At 35.4% G+C, this 17,099-nt stretch overlaps 1 protein-coding gene across 3 annotated transcripts in view; it reads right to left on the bottom strand.

Moving 5' to 3' along the window:
• plcd1a (phospholipase C, delta 1a) overlaps positions 1-17,099 on the bottom strand; it is a 46,337-nt gene that overhangs the window by 15,217 nt on the left and 14,021 nt on the right. For all 3 annotated transcript variants that reach the window (XM_087308680.1, NM_001109700.1, XM_087308679.1), the window contains 6 exon segments: positions 11,536-11,764; positions 10,554-10,683; positions 7,892-8,120; positions 6,209-6,407; positions 3,284-3,428; positions 3,044-3,196 (listed from right to left, as the gene is read on the bottom strand). In XM_087308680.1, the coding sequence (XP_087164806.1) occupies positions 3,044-3,196; positions 3,284-3,428; positions 6,209-6,407; positions 7,892-8,120; positions 10,554-10,683; positions 11,536-11,764 (1,085 nt within the window).

Genomic DNA, 17,099 nt, shown 5'->3' with positions numbered 1-17,099 from the left:
TATCTTATTTAGACTACACCATAAAACAGAAACATAATTAAAATAAATAAAACCATAATTTCAGGGTATTTCTACAAGTCGGGATTCAAACCCAAAAGTTATTTAATACACAGTACCAGTGTACACATGTACAGTCCACAAGGCCACATGAGACCAAATTTTTTTCTGACACTTTTCTGACACTTTTTTTCTGGCACTCAAATGCAAATTCGCCAGGTCTCGAAACGCTTCTAAACTGATCAATGCTTTGAATCGCTTTAGTCACGTGACCAGGTTTTTCGAAACACTTTAGTTGATACACTTTAGGTGCAGTGTTTCAAGTTGGCCTCAAGTTGGCTCCAACATTGTGATGATTTACTTAATAAATGTCACAAAGTGATAGTTCTGTCAAAAATGTAAATTCTGTCATCATTTACTCATCTTTACCTTGTTCCAACTTGTTTGAATTAAACACAACGGAAGATATACTAAAGTATATTGGGAAAACAGCCATTGATATCAATAAGCTGGTTTTCCCACTAACATTCTTCAGAACATTTTGTGTTATGTTCAACAGAAGAAAGAAATTTGTTTAAGTTTAGAACCACTTGAGTGCGAGTAAATCATGTGCTATTTAATTTATTCCTTTAAAGTATAGGTAACAGTTATGATATGTATGGCTTTAAAGGATAAGGCTTATTTTGTAAAGTGTTAGCTTAAAAAGCACTTGTACTTGTGATGTGATTTGACTAGAGAGCTGAATATCAAAACTCAGACAAATATTATCACATAGCTCTCTTTCTTTGTTATTCTGTCTGTTATTAAAGGTGTAGGGAGCACTAGAACAGTGTTATATATTTTGCTTAGTTATGAACTTACTTTATCCTAAATGTTTTCGAAGACTGTTTAAAATCCAGTGAAATAAGCCATTTTTAACTACTGACATGGACTGTGCCCTTCTTTTTTACCATGCTAATGACAACTTTAATATATTGCATGTTTGTTAGTCTGCAGAGAGCATAATAACAGAACCCTAAAATGCATTTAGTATGACAAAACATAGCTGCTTCTTCCCTATGTGATCACACTTAGAAGAACCAGAAGCAGTGGACTGTGGCAAAATAAAAGCTCTACCGCTTTCATGCAACATCATGCTTGTCTCTCATCAGGAATTGCTTCATCGCTCTTGTTTTCTTCGACAGCTTTCAGTCTTAAATAGTTTTGAATACTTCAACTCATCCATGAACATAATTTTTGTAGGAATTCCATAGGATGTAATGATGACCACAACTCCCATGATTCCACACTTAGTCACAATGTCAGCAAAAAATGCTTTTGTTTGTTGTGAATGTATGCCCTCTAGCACTGAAATTACGTACTGTGCCTTTAAGAATATGGATGTCACAGTGAGAATATCTCCCACTCAGATTTTACTTTCATTTTCGATTTTGTGATAAAGTAAGGCGTATTCTGTGAGAACGTCCATAGTAGATAAGATATCGATGGTCAGGATCTTCTGCATTATTGCACACCATCTCTGCCATGGTCTTATTACAGAATGAGTGTAATGTGTCTTGTTATAAACCTGTTCTTGCTGTTCTCCTGCTGTATGGAGTACTACAGAAGCAGTCATTAAAGGGATAGTTCACCCAAAAAATTTAGACAAACTATTCCTTTAACTGATGCATCAATTTAGTTCAATCTATCTTTATTTGTATTGCACTTTTAACAGTGTCAAAACAGCTTAACACAGATGAAGAAAATAGAATAACAATTAGATTTAGCTCAGTTAAGTATAAATGTTAAAGATAAGTTAAGCTTCATTCAGATCAGTGTCATGCAAATGTCACTGATGAAAGCAATGATGTGAGCAGGTTCATGACCAGTTAGTTGCTAATTACTGATTACGTCATTAAAATTGTATTACTTTGTAATTAGTACGAAATAAAGGGATACTAAAGGGATAGTTCACTCAAATATGTAAATTTCCACACCACAGCAGCCATTGACATTCATAGTAGTGAAACAAAAAGTCAATGGCTGTTTTTTTCCAACATTCTTCAGTGTTTTTCCTTTTTTGGTCAACAGAAGAAAGAAACTCAAACAGGTTCATATCAAGAAGAGCGAGAGCAGATGATGCGGAAGTTTCAGTTTCACAAATCTAAAATGCAATGACAATTGAAATTAAACTCTTTTAATTCTTCAGAGCTAGTTGCAAGATTAATATCTGCATGTAAAACAACCTAAAGTGCAATTTAATTTAACGTATATAGTTTAAAGTGATTTAAAGTATAAAATATAATAAAACATTTATTAAACATGCTCTCATTTTATCAAGGAACATGTATATACGAATAGGTATCATTATTGTTTTTTCAGCCAGACCTACAGAATTAAATGTTGTGTATCTCCTCATACTTATAACACTTTATCACAGACTTTTTGTAAAATCCCTACAGGATCAATACATTTACAGGGTTTCTGCAGGTTTCTTTAAGTCAAATGTAAGACTTATTAAGACCCTTTTAAGAGCATTATGGATGAAATTTTAGACTTACACAGGGCTAAATACTGAAGTTTTTTTTAATGGCCCAGTTACTTCAGGAAATAGTTTTTGTATTAATGGAAGATCATGTAAAGAGATGTGCTGCTTTAGTTTTCCTTCCCTGCTTAGGGAATTTAAATAGTTTTGAGTAGGATTACTGATGTTAGGACTGTGTTGGTTTGGTTTAAGTTTTTGTATGTTTTGTCTGTTCTAGGTTGGGGCGTGCCCTCAGCGCGCCTGATGCTCATCAGCACCCTTATTTAAACTCAGTGAGATTACTTCATGATTTTAATCATGTTTAACATGATTTAACACCTAAAATTAAATATTTAAGTGAATTTAAGACCTTTTGTTTTTGCAATTTAAGACATTTAAAAAACTTTAAGACCTTGCACAACCCTGAATTTAAAACAAAAAACTGAACCAGTTGCCCTAAAAAAGTGGGCAGATACAGTTGTGCACAACAAACTGTTCAGTAAAACATGCATACAAAAAACTTATCATTTTAAAGGGTCTAACCTCAGGTCCTGGAAATGTGGTGGGCATTTTTTGTCCCAGCGGTTGAGTAAGCAAAGCACTGCCCAGGATGGTGGTTAAGTGCTTGGCGACGATTTTCTGCTGCTCTAAAGAACAATGGTTCTCCAAAGACAAGATCACTGGATACGGTGAGGCCTGGAGTGACAAAAAAACGAAATCATAATCCACAAAAGTGCTGCCATCAATCATTACTTCACACACAGTCGGTGCCATTACACTTACTTTAAAAGCATAATCTTTGATAGCCTTAATGACGTCTTTAAACGGCACTTTGGATGTGAGTGTGTGGCCATGGTAAATGACTGGCTCCCCATTTGCTCCATCCCAGATATCCAGCTCCACACAGCGACAGCTCTTCATCAGCGCTCTGAAAAACAACGTCTTTTAGCTGCGTTCCAAATCACATAATATTCAACCTAAAAAGTAATTCAAAAAATTAATTAGTCTGTCCCAAATTTAATTTGTTAAATGAGCATTCCAAAGGTACTTGGATTTTCTACTATAAGTGCAGATCTGTGTATGCATTAATAGCTAATAGTACACTCTGTGTTGGAAGTGAATTCAATTAAAACTACAAACATGGACAAAAAGTGTTCACCCGTGGCAGATATGTGGGACACATGGTATTAGATTTGGAATATGGCATAGTTCAACCAAAAACTGAATTCTGTCATAAATTAATTCACTTTTCCAAAGTATGGTTTGGTACGGTTCGGCACAACCGGGCTTGCTTCAGTTTTGCTCTGCCTTGTTTGCATTTCTACCACAGTTTAGTACCACTTAAAGTGGGTGGGATTAATCCTATAGTCATGACTTCCTGAAAGCTTTTTTCATCCCAGGTGATATTATCTGTTTCTTGCTGGATCTGCTCTTCTGTAATCAATGAGAGGAATGTCTGAACTTTTCTACTTATCACAATAATTAAAGCAAATGACAAAAAGACACTTTTCAGGTGTCTTTGTCTTGTATAAACAGTTTAGTCATATCAACCAACAATACAGTAGTGGCTGTTGCTGACCATTTAAATATTTGGTCAAAAATCCAATGAAGCTGGTAGTAATGATTCTAATGGCCCAATCGTTGATCAGTAGTGTGTATGCGTCACATTTTGGTTACAGTATGGCTCACATGGAATTACACCCGAGGTGGTAAAACAAAAAAAGTATCATGTACTTAATACATGTTGTACTTGAAAAGCTCCCTAAAGTGAGTCGTGCCAAACCAAACCATGCTGTACCGTTCAGTGGAAAAGCCTTTCCTCACCTTCAATTGTTCCAAACCTGTTTGACTTAAGACAAAAGAAGATTTTTTTGAAGAAAGCTGGAAACCAGCAACTATTAATTTAAATTTTTTCCCACTTTAGATGTAAATTGTAAACCATTTTGAAGAAAGAAAAAAACAATTTCTTGTGTTCAACAAAATAAAGAAACACATAAAGGTTTGGAATGACTTGATGGAGAGTAAATGCTGTGTAAATTTTCATTTTTGGGTGAACCACTCCTTTAGGTAGTGTGGTAATTTAAAATTTATATTCAAAAGTAATGTAAAGTGTCAACTTGTTTTCTCTTTTCGGTCAACTGGTTAGGCGGTTTCTGTCCCCAGAACATGATGAGACCAGGCCTGAAAAAGCAGTTTACCCTGTTGACCACAACCCTTCATTTGCATCTGAACCCACCTACATGCTGTGAAATGTATAAATGTATAGTGTTTGCTGTGCAGTTTAGAGTTTGCTTTTAATGACGCCACAGACACGATGAGTTCCTCTTATTAAAAAGGATTCTGCTTTGAAGACAACCCAAAGATTCTCTCTGGTTTTTTTGGGCTCTTAGAAGTTTACAATAGTGGAAAGGCTTGGTAAAGTGTTTAATAAATGTGTTTAATAAAAAATATTGACTTCATGTTATCCGCAGTATATTTAGGCCCAACCCCAATTTTACCCCTTCGCCATTCCCCTTACCCCTACCCCTCGTTTTGCGCATTTAAGTGAAGGGGTAGTGGTGTCCCAATTCTCTTTAGCTTAAAGGCGTAGGGTTAAGTTGAAGTGTAGACACCCCTTCGAACTAAGAATTTTCAGGACCACACTTGAAACCAAGAAGTGAGAAAATTTCCCAGAATACACCAGCCAAAACGGCAGCATAGCTGCACTCGGAAGTAAAGAGATCAAGGAGAATTTTTACAACAAACAAGCACATGTTTTAATACATCCATAACCGTGTTCGTGTTTTATCATCATGCTTAAAAAAAAACCGCTAAAATAAAAAACGCTAAATTTCGCTATCTGTAATCCCTAATAATAACTCCTGTACAGCAGTCCCACAACATTCTGACACTCAATGACACTTGAATACCCTGTCAGAAAAGTGTGGTTGTAGTTCTAGTGGCTGGGAATGACCTTTTTACAGTGTCTGCTATAATGTTAATGTTATTTTTGGTGTGTTTACATTGTTGAATATGGCCACTGTGTAAATGCACAGTACAGTTACGATCTTATTGTCACATTATATCGTTATGATAATACAATGTATACCTTCAGTGATTTCTTGACGATAAATACCAAAAATTAACACAACTGCATTAACGACAGCAATCGCGATTGTCTGATCTCATATGAAGCAAGAGATCGCGATGACATTTGATGACATGTAAAGGTGCTGTAGTGGTGTTCCATTTCTTACAGGTAAATTTTAAAGCCCTTCCCCTTCACACTCTGTTTCAAGGGCCAAGGGGAAGAGGTAGGGGTACAAATATAGAATTGGGATTGGGTCTTACTCTGCAACAACATTAAAAAAAACTTTTGGAAAGATGCATTTGATAATTAACTTTTCAATGCACAATTACGTTGTGGTTTCTCTACATAAAATACCCATGAATGGCAGACTGTTCATGCTAAGTTCTAATTCATCTCCAATACTGTAATTAAAATTAATTCTAAAAGAAATGTGGAGGATCTGACAAGATAATTGACAGGGCATCTAACCATGCAACAGACCAGTCCATTAATGATGAAGTAGTGTGTGCCAAAGAACACAAACTTAAAGCATGGAGTACAAGTAGGTGAATTGGGACGTAGCATTTGTTTCATATTGCTTATGGAGGAATGCATAATGTGTAAATACAATTCTGTTGAAAATTCCAAGCATGTCATACTTGATATAGGCTTCTGTGCTGCTGGGCCCCTTCAGCTGGTCCTCCATCAGATAAGTGTTATGGGAAGATGAAATGAAGTAATGATTCAATGGCTGCTGCATGTCTTGGTACACGTCAATGTGGGCCGGATTTAGCAGGGTGCCTTCTTGGTTCAGGAACATCAGGAAACCATCTTTGCTCATATGCTTGTCTTGTTTTGCTGGGTACATTTAAAAATAATGTATTAGGCATGGGCCGGTATAAGATTCTTACGGTATGATAACCTAGGATATAAATATTACGGTTTACGGTAACACGGTATTGAGATTATTGCTCTAAGATATATTCTTTTTATATGTCAGGCTAAAAAAACAAACAGTTTTTCCTTTTGTACACAATATATTTTAATTTGGTAAACAGTTTAATTATTTTGGAGCAGTAAACATGTCAGGCTAAATAGCTCAAATGAATTTCTTTTCTGCTGAAGATACTGCTATCCTAAAAAAATGAAAATATAAATAAAAAATCTTACTCATACCTAGGGCCAGACGAAATCTGCTGACATTTTTTGCTATTTCTGCACAGAATTGTGTTAAAAATCTGCGCATTCAAGCGCAACTATTTTGGGATTATCATAACTAAAACCTTAATATTTGAAATAAAAAGTAATACCTTTTAACCTGTTATTTAATGTTTACAATGCAAATCCAATTAGATCCACTTTATTTGGTAAACAAAGCAACATCTGTACTAAAAGTCAGAAAATATTTCTTTACAAATTATTTTGTAAATAAATCTTATGAATGTTTTCATGTTAGTCAATAAGATTACTGAAATTAATTTAAAAACTGACACGCATTTACACAAGTAAATAAACAGAATCAATGATGGGCTTAAAATCTGTGTAAATCTGCAGAGTTTTGGGCGCACCGATTCCGTGTGGGCCTAGTCATACCTTAGGAATGGCATAGCAGAAAATTTTAACGGTTATATAACCTTGACTTTTCTAAACCACGATATACCTTGAACACAGTTATCGTCCATGCCTAGTATAGATTACATTCTCGAAAAATATAGTACAGTAGAACCAAAATCATTTATTTTGCTTAATTAATATAAATTAATTATGTTTTTTTCCTTTTAAGCCGAGATTTAAGCGACATTAATTCCAGTCTTCAGTGTCACATACAGTGCATCTGGAAAGTATTGATAGCGCTTCAGTTTTTCTGCATTATTTTTCATGTGCATGTGATTTTCAGGTTTTTTAGTTTTAATAAATTTGCAGCAATTTCAATTTTTCACATTGTCATTATGGGGTATTGTGTGTAGAATTTGATGGAAATAAATGAATTTATCCCATTCCGAAATAAGGCTGTAACATACAAAAAATGTTGAAAAAGTGAAGCGCTATCAGGACTTTCCGGATGCACTGTATAATATATGATCATTTATAAATGATTATATGAGCTGATTTGGAGCTCAGAAAATATTATTCTTAGCTTTAATGTTAAAAAATGCTGTTCTGCTTACTTTTTGTGCAAATTATAATATGTTTTTCTGGAGCCTTTAAAAAATGAATAGTTATAAATGACAAAATAATAAATGACAATTTTTTTTTTTAATTAATACTGTGAATAAATGTGCTGTTTTAACTTTCAATAAATGTTACCTTATGTATTGCTACGGTAATTTATGAGCCATTACCTGTCTCATCCACCTCATATTTTTTAATAAGTTCTTCTGCATAGCCCAAAGACACTGGCTCCCTCTGTTCAAGTTGGATGAAGTTCAACAGGTCATTGCGGCTCATCTGACCATTACTTGTAGCATATTTGTCATAGATCACATCAATTTCATCACGTTGAGTCAGCAAATTGTAGAAGAGTTTAATCTCGGATCCCTCTAGGGTGCCAGAATTGGATGTGTCACACTTCTGAAATATCAAATCAAACACATAATATTAAAGCACTTTTTTATTCACTGCTGTTAAGCTTTAAAAATCATTTTAAGATTTTTCTTTACTTGGCAACGTGTATTTACAGTTGAAGTCAGAACTATTAGCCCAACTTCGCATTTTCTCTTTTTTAAATATTTGCCAAATAATTTTTAACAGAGCAAGGAAATTTTCACAGTATGTCTGATGATATTTTATCTTCTGGAGAAAGTGTTAATTTTTTTTTTTTCAGCTAGAATAAAAGCAGTTGTTAATTTTTGCGGTGCGATAGGGAAGTTTCTAGGGTGAGCAGAGGGAGCTAGTGCCTGAGGGAGCGAGTGCCCGAAACACTAGAACACGCAGAGAGAGGCCTTAGTCATATCTCCGCAGTCTACCACCGATGGCTGTTCTCGCTTCTCTGTTGCGTTTTGACACAAAAAATACACGTCCAAATTTAGGGGGGCCAAGCTTGTTGACACGAGAACTGGTGGAAGAGTGCTCTTTAAATGGAATTTGATACAGCACGTTAAATGGAAAGAAAAAAACCTCTGCATTTTGCGACGCAGGTGTCTGTGGTCCTTTTAAGGTAATCTAAAATCACTGTTTACATGGTAATCTAGACTCTAAATCCGGGTATTGTCTAAATCAGATTAAAATTGGAGCTTTGGTGTCCATGTACATACATACTCATTGAAAGTGCCAGATGTCAGAGACAGTATATTCCTCTGCCCTCAAATGTGTCATTAAGTTTGACGTGTTTCCCAATCTTACACGCAACTGCTTTACGTTGCGGTCAGAATCCTTGCTTGTAAAATATGCTTTGGAACGCTTAGTTTAAGCAAATTTGATGAATGCAATCATGCCTGTTGATCTGAAGAGAGTCAGACTCGCTCACCGAATGCGCTGTACTGCGTGCGTCCGTTCCCTTCTGGGTGGTTGCTAAGGTGCTGCTAGGCAGTTGCTATGGTGTTCTGAGTGATTGCTAAGGCATTCCTAGGTAGTTGCTGATGTGTTCTAAGTGGTACTGTAGATAGGCAGTTGCTAAGGCTTTCCTAGGGTGTTCTAAGTGGTTACTAAGGCAATGGCTAGGTGGTTACTAGAGTGTTTTAGATATGGCTAAAGTGTTACTAGGCAGTTGCAAAATTTTTCTGAGTGATTGCTAGGCGTTTAATAGGGTGCTCTAGGTCGTTACTAAGGTGCTGCTACGCAGTTGCTAGGTATTCTGAGTGGTTGCTAAAGGCTGATTTATACTTCAGCGTCAAGCGCACATATATGCTATGGCAGAGCCTACGCGTGGAAGCATAGCCCTCGCCGTGGCCGTCGGCATTGCTGACGTGCACCTCTCAAAAAATGTAAGTACACGTCGCAACAACGCGTATCGCAAGCTCTGTGATTGGTCAGCTTGGAAGCGCTGACGAGTGTAGGCGGGGCCGAGAGCCGTGCGAGTCCACTTGTTTACAAGTGTCGACTCTTTACAAGGAGCTTAGGGTGAAGACTGTTCCCTTGTGTTTACCTTATGGTTAAAGATGTTGTTCCTGCCTCAAAATGAGCGAGCTTGAACCACTTGTACATTGAGAAAGCGTTCAGAAAAAACAAAATACCAGGGAAGAAACTCAACACAGAGGAACATAAACACCTTCTGCCAACTAGCGTTTTGGAAGTGCAGAGCAACAGAAACAGTGCGCAGAAAGCACAGCTACATGCGTTGCATGTGCCATGGGTCATGCCGATCACTTGACACAGAAGTATAAACCAGGCTTAAGGTGTTGCTAGCTGGTTGCTAAGGTGTTCGGAGTGGTGCTTAGGCAGTTGCTAACATAAATTACCATAGTTCTAGTATGAATTAGCATGTTGCTAGCATGCTACTAGTATAAACTAACCTGTTGTTAACATGAATTTAGAATTAATTAGCATGTTTCTAATACGTTTATAGTATGAATTAATTAGCATATTGCTAATATGATTAGTACATTGTTATTATGCATTGGTATATTGTTAGTATGTGTCTAGTATGAATAATATATTAGTATGGTGTTGTTGGTATGTTTAATATAAAGTCAAAGACTATAAGTTTATACAAGTTTTTTGCAATGGAAGCTTACGGGACAGTTGCTAAGATGCGATAAGTGGTTGCTAGGGTGTGGATAGTAAGTTAAAAGGTCATCAGTAATTGGCAGATTGGTGGTCTGAGTTAAATGGGGTCAAGTCAGTGTGACAGTCTGGCGCAAAGTTATAAGGTCACAAAGTTTAGTTTTGGAATTTTCCGGGACAGTTTTCGGAAAACCTTAAGTCAGATCAGCTTGGAGGTTTGGATTGAGTTTGATGGTTGTAGTAGGAAAGGTCTAAGAGGAGGTGCTTATAGAAATTAGTCTCAGTAGAAGAATGAAAAACATAAAAAACATGAAAAACATGAAAAAATGAATTCTTACTCACCCTGAAGAGTGTCTCGGCGTAACTGTCGTTCACCTCAATATTGATTTGGCGCAGGAAATGCTTCAACTCCTTCAAGGACATTTTGTTGTCTGCATTCTTGTCTGCCTTGCGCATGCATTCATAGATCCAGCTTTTTATTAGATGTAAGGACTGAATGCTCAAAAATTTGCTTCATTAAAGGAACACTCTACATTTTTTGAGTGGTTACATTTTTACAAGTCCCCTAGAGTTAAACGGTTGAATTATTTTTAAATCCATTTAGCTGATCTCTGGGTCTAACTTGAGCACTTTTAGCTTGGCTTAGCATGCATCATTGAATCAGATCAGACCTTTAGCATCTCACTCAAAAATATCCAAAATATTTTAATAATTACTGACAACAAGCCAACGCTGCAGCAGGCTCAATGATATTAAAAAGCACATGAAAATCATCTAACTTCCGTCAGTATAACCAGTATGCTTGGCAACAAAATAGACATTAGTGAAAGACCTAGATTTACTTTCTGCAGCTAGGAACAATTTTCAGGTGCTGTGTAATATCATCGCGCCTGATGCAGCTATGGCAGCAAAGTTCCTTGATTATTATGGCAGAATGAGAGTACAGTTCCTAGCCAAATCAGACTAGAAAAAGACAACTTTTCATAATCCATTGGTATTTTGTATATAATTGTACTACATAAAAGTAACGTTTTAAATAGGAAAATAATAGAAATGCTTTGGTCACTTTTGAGTGAGATGCTAATGGTCTAATCTGATTCAATGATCTATACTAAGCTAAGCTAAAAGTACTCTTGACAGAACTGAATATCAGCTATGGATTTACAAATGGTTAAACTCAACTGTTTTACTCTAGGGGAGTTGTAAAATGAGCCTATTTTCCTTTAATCTTTCACAGAACACTTTAAAACACTCAAATACACTGTGGAAAAGTCAAATAGACTTTTTTTGTAGGGAATTGGGAAAGATGCATGTTCAAGGATACTGTTCACTGTTCTGTTGGCGATTGAGTTTATGCAGGCGGTTGATAACCTTCTCCAGGCTGTTGACCCAACAATTGGCTTCATCATCAGAAGAGGCGATCAGGTCCAGGTTTTCCCGTCTACCTTTGAAGATGATGGAGAAGCAGCGATTCTCAATCGAGGAATATGTGTATTTCTGCAGTCCTTCAGACTGTCGGCCGAGACGCACAGAATCAATTTCCGCAAGTTCAACTGTCAAAGAAGCAAGACATATTTCATTATTACTCATTGATGTAATAATGCTAAAATAAAACAATACTTTTACATTTTAGGTGAATTTTTCTATAACGATAAACTAAGTATTATTTGTGTAATGTGATTTTCAGCTGGTATCTTGGCTGCTGTAGGCCTGTCAATGAGATATAAAATATATATAAACTACTCCAAGGCCACCAGTAGGTGGTAACATTAATGATTCTTTGATTCATAAATTTAAATGTTTTGTTCAAAACGCCTGACTCATTTAGAAATTAAGCAAATATAGGAACTGTGTTTTTGGATCGATCACTGAATCATTAATTAGTTCACTAATTAACAAATTAAAATAATCAGCACAATAGTTGCTCTGATTTGCACAATTTTTTAAATCTACTTACATTGGCAAAACAACAACAAAAACTGACAATATTGTTATGTATAAATTGTAACCCACTCAATACTATATTTTTGTTTGGTTAACTACTGGATACAGTCAAATCCCAATTGAGACTTTAATATTATTTAACTAGTGTAGATCATCTTATATATTGCATCCGGAAAGTTCCACATTTTTTATTGTACAGCCTTATTCCAAAATTGATTAAATTAATTTATTTCCTCCAAATTCTACACACAATTCCCCATGATGACAATGTAAAAAAACATATTTTTTCTGTTGTAGATTTATTAAAAATAAAAAACCTGAAAAATCGCATGTACATAAGTATTCACAGCCTTTGCAGTAAAGCTCTAAATTGAGCTAAAACACATTCTGTTTCCAATGATCATTCTTGAGATGTTTCAGCAGCTTAATCGGAGTTCAACTGTGGTAAATTCAGTTGATTGAATATAATTTGAAAAGGCATACAGGGTTGACAGTGCATGTCAAAGCACAAACCAAGCATGAAGACAAAGGAATTGTCTGTAGACCTCCTAGACAGAATTGTCTCAAGGCCGGGGAAGGTAACAGAGAAATTTCTGTTGCTCTAAAAGTTCCAATGAGCACAGTGGCCACCATCATCCATGAGTGTAAGATGTTTGGAACCCCCAAACATCTAACCGGCCATCTAAGCTGAGTGATCGGGGGAAAAGGGCCTTAGTCAGGGAGGTGATCAATAACCCGATGGTCACTCTGTCTGAGTTCCAGCGTTCTTCTGTGGATAGAGGAGAACCTTACAGAAGGATAACCATCTGTGCAGCAATCCACTAGTCAGGCCTGTATGGTAAAGTGGCTAGATGGAAGCCACTCCCTGCCTGGAATTTGCCAAAAGGCATCTGAAGGACTCTCAGACCATAATAAACAAAATTTTCTGATGAGACAAAAATGTAACTTTTTGTAGTGAATGCCAGGCGTTACGTTTGGAGAAAACCTGGCACCACTCATCACCATGCTAATACCATCCCTACAATGAAGCATGGTGGCAGCAGGAACTGAAAGATTAGTCAGGATAGAGGGAAAGACTAAGGCGGCAGTTCATCCTCCACCTGGACAATGACCCAAAGCACACCGTCAAAATATCAATGGAGTGGCTTCACAACAACTCGATGAATGTCCTTGAGTTTCCCAGCCAGAGCCCAGATCTAAATCCAATTGAACATCCCTGGAGAGATCAGAGAAAAGCTGTACACCGCCGCTTGTCATCCGACCTGATAGAGCTTGAGAAGTACTGCAAAGAGGAATGGGTGAACATTCCCAAGGACAGGTGGCCAAGCTTGTGGCATCATGTTCAAAAAGACTTGAGGCTGTAATTGCTGCCAAAGGTGCATCAACAAAGTATTGAGCAAAGGCTGTGAATACTTATGCACATGTGATTTTTCAGTTTTTGTTTTTATATATATATATAATAAATTAGCTGCACTTTCAAAAAATATATTTTTATACATTGTCATTATGGAGTATTGTGTGTAGAATTTGGAGGAAATAAATTAATTTAATAAATTTTGGAATAAGGCTTTAACAAAAAATGTGAAAAAAGTGAAGCGCTATGGATACTTTCTGTATGTACTGTAAATATAATCATACACAATAGCTTACACAGGGATATGTTTGTTATCATAAATTCAGTTATAGGGTCTTTTAATGATTAAAATGAATATTTTATGAAATAAATACTACAGGGGAAATAAATTTTAAACAATTTAGTTCAAGAGAGAGTAAAAATAAATAAAGTAAATTTTATATTAGTACTCAGTACAAGATTGTAGAAGTTATAGCTTAAACTAATACATTTATTTTACTTGAATTTATTATGTAAATTCAATGCAATCTTTTTTTTTTCAATTTTGCCTATAGGCAGTATGCATGTTTTTTTGTTTATTTGATAGTTCTACTTTATGCATTCTATTAAGCTTTATTACAGTAAAAAAGATTGCACTCTTTTAGTATTGCAAATAAGTATTGCGACAATCTTGTCATCTTCATTTAAACTTTAATAATAATAAATAGTATACCATATTTAATAAATATTGCACAACTCTGATAGATATCTGGACACAGAAAATGTCAAACAACAAAACAACAACAAAACAAATGCCTAAAATAATCAAATAAAATGAAAAAACATTATATCTAGGCTTCTGACACTTAAACTTAAGAGGCTCTTGAATAATCTGGATTTTTCATTAAAAATTTTTTTAGCAAAGCACTACTGAATGAACAGACTAACAGCAGGCATCACACCAGACAGTCATAAGATACTGATAATCTCATACTCATTGAGAGCAATTGAATATGCTTGGCAAACACAGCTGCACATTATTATCACACTCTTTCTATGACCTCTGCCCTTTAATCCCAATGTTAAACAAACTAAAAATGATAAAGGACAAAATAAACTCTATTCCTTTAAAATCAAGTGAAGATATATCAAGTAATATATAACATGTTTTCATAAAAAGTAGTGCTTTAATTTACTGTTCGTGTGAGATATGCAGAAATCTCTGTTCCGATTAATGTATGATCCCAAATAAAACAATCAGGCACAATAGACGGCTGACAGTGAAGAATCAGATCAGTGATGGTTAGTGTGTATTCAGATAACTGGAGCAAAGGCCACTTTCTATGAACATGTACTGTATGTATGACAAACCCACACCAAATATATAATTATTAATAATCAATTTTGTCTAACATAAGAATGAAAAATGTAGCTGAGTTTTCATGACTATTTTCCTTTTGTTTATGATTATTGCATTACTTAGTAGGACCGTGGCCTTTGACTTCAACTGCATTGAATGTTAAAACTTTAACAAAGTTACTTTTATTGACATGTTGTAGTTGTAGTTTTTTTCCAAAGTAACAATGTAAAAAATATAATAATTCATTAGTAATGTAAGTCTGCAACAAGAAGAAACATTTTCATTCTCACTGCACTCAAACAATAATTTTTTTTTGTTCAAAATACTTATTTAAAATGACCTAAAACAGCAACTTTGGGGGGACTTAAACTTTTTATGTTTAATCAACTTAAATTTGAAAACTAGTAAGTTAACTTAATTCTTTCATGTTGTCCTAAAACTAATCAATTGTGTGAAACCTAGCATTTGTTACCCTATATGTAATGGGCAACAATGCAACTATTATGAGGTAAAAACAGGTTTACTTGAGCATTCTGTCCTTTTTTTGGGTCACATCTTGTTACATAACCTATATAAAAAATGTTTGGTTTGTTCATGATTTGTTTATGATTTTGTTTATGAGTTGTGGTTTCATATAGTGTTGCATTGCAAATAGCTTTTAATTCACGTGACTTTTAAGAAAGCTAAATAATAAATAAAAAAAACATATTCAACCTGCCAAAGTGGCTAGTGGGAGCAGCTGTCTAACCTGCCGCAATTGAAATCTACCCACATTTGGGTTGGCGGGTGTTAATGTCAAGCCCTGATGCAGAAAAAGCTTCACTTTCAAAGAGCATTCTTTATTTCTTCTGCACTCATGCCTCATCCTTTAAGCCGTTTGATTGATAAACCACATCCTGTTAGGTGCTTGCTTTCACTGTATCTACACTCAGTGAGAAGAAAGATCAGGTCTGAGCTATGATAATTGTCAGTGAAGAGCTAGATATTAAAGCAGAACATTTATTTCTTTACATGTATTATTTTGAACATAAATTAATTTACTTTTTTTTATCTCTAATCTTGGATTTACAGTGAATGACTAATATTGTAGATAGTGTTGCAGTGTACAATAAATGTTTCTTATTTAAAAGTATTTTAATATGTAATTTATTCCTGTGTTGACATTTTACTTCAGAATCATATGTCATAATATAACTTAGAACTTAGAACAAAAAATGTGTTGACTATTATACTGTAGATATTGAGCTGTTTAAGCTAAATAATAACTTTAAGAAGAAGAAGAAGAAGAATAGAAATCTTAAGATTAAGAATTCATTTTTAAAATTAAAAAATATGAAAAAGAGATCAGGCGACATGGTAGTGCAGTGGGTAGTGTTTTCGCCTCACAGCAAGTAGGTCACTGGTTCAATCCCCGGCTGGGTCAGCTGGCATTTCTGTGTGGAGTTTGCACATTCTCCCTGTGTTTGTGTGGGTTTCCTCCGGGTGCTCCGGTTTCTCCAACAGTCCAAAGACACGTAATATAGGTAAATTGTATCGTCTAAATTGTCTGCAGTGTATGTGTGTGCATGCAAGAGTGTATGGGTGTTTCTTAGTGCTGGGTTGCGGTTGGAAGGGCATCCGCTGCGTAATAACATATGCTGGATAAGTTGGCGGTTCATTCAGCTGTGGCGACCCCAGATTAATAATTGGACTAAGCCGAAAAGAAAATGAATGAATGAAAAAGAGATCAAGATAGATGAAGAGTACAGATATTCACAAAAGTTAAATTTTTGATGTCCTAGAATAGCTTAGTTGTACTACAACCCCAGTTGTGACAGTATGGACAAAGCAATTAAAAAAAATTGACTTCCAAATTTACTTTGACTTGAATTTCATAGGCATTTTACAAGATACAGGTACTTGACTGGCATGCCTGCAGTCTCGACCTTTCTCCAGTAGAGAATGTGTGGCTCATTTTAAAGTGCAAAATGCGACAATGAAGACCTCATACTGTTGTCCACCTCAATACTTGTTTGCAGGAAGACTGGGACAAAATTACACCCGAAACACTTCATCATTTGTCTTCAGTCAACACGTCTTCAGTCCCTAAACGTCTTTTAAGTGATGTTAAAAATAAATAACAACATTACAAAGTGGTAAATACTTTACTGTATGTAAAAACCAAAATTGTAATACTAATTCAAAATCATTTTGAAAAAAAAAAAACTATAAAAATCACTAGGAACACATTAAATACATTTGTTGTATTGTC

The sequence above is a fragment of the Danio rerio genome, chromosome 24 (genome assembly GCF_052040795.2).
Source record: "Danio rerio strain M-AB ecotype USA chromosome 24, GRCz13ab, whole genome shotgun sequence".
NCBI classification, from domain to species: domain Eukaryota; kingdom Metazoa; phylum Chordata; class Actinopteri; order Cypriniformes; family Danionidae; genus Danio; species Danio rerio.
The sequence above is the reverse complement of the archived record's forward strand: the minus strand, read 5'-3'. Positions and strand labels throughout refer to the sequence as shown.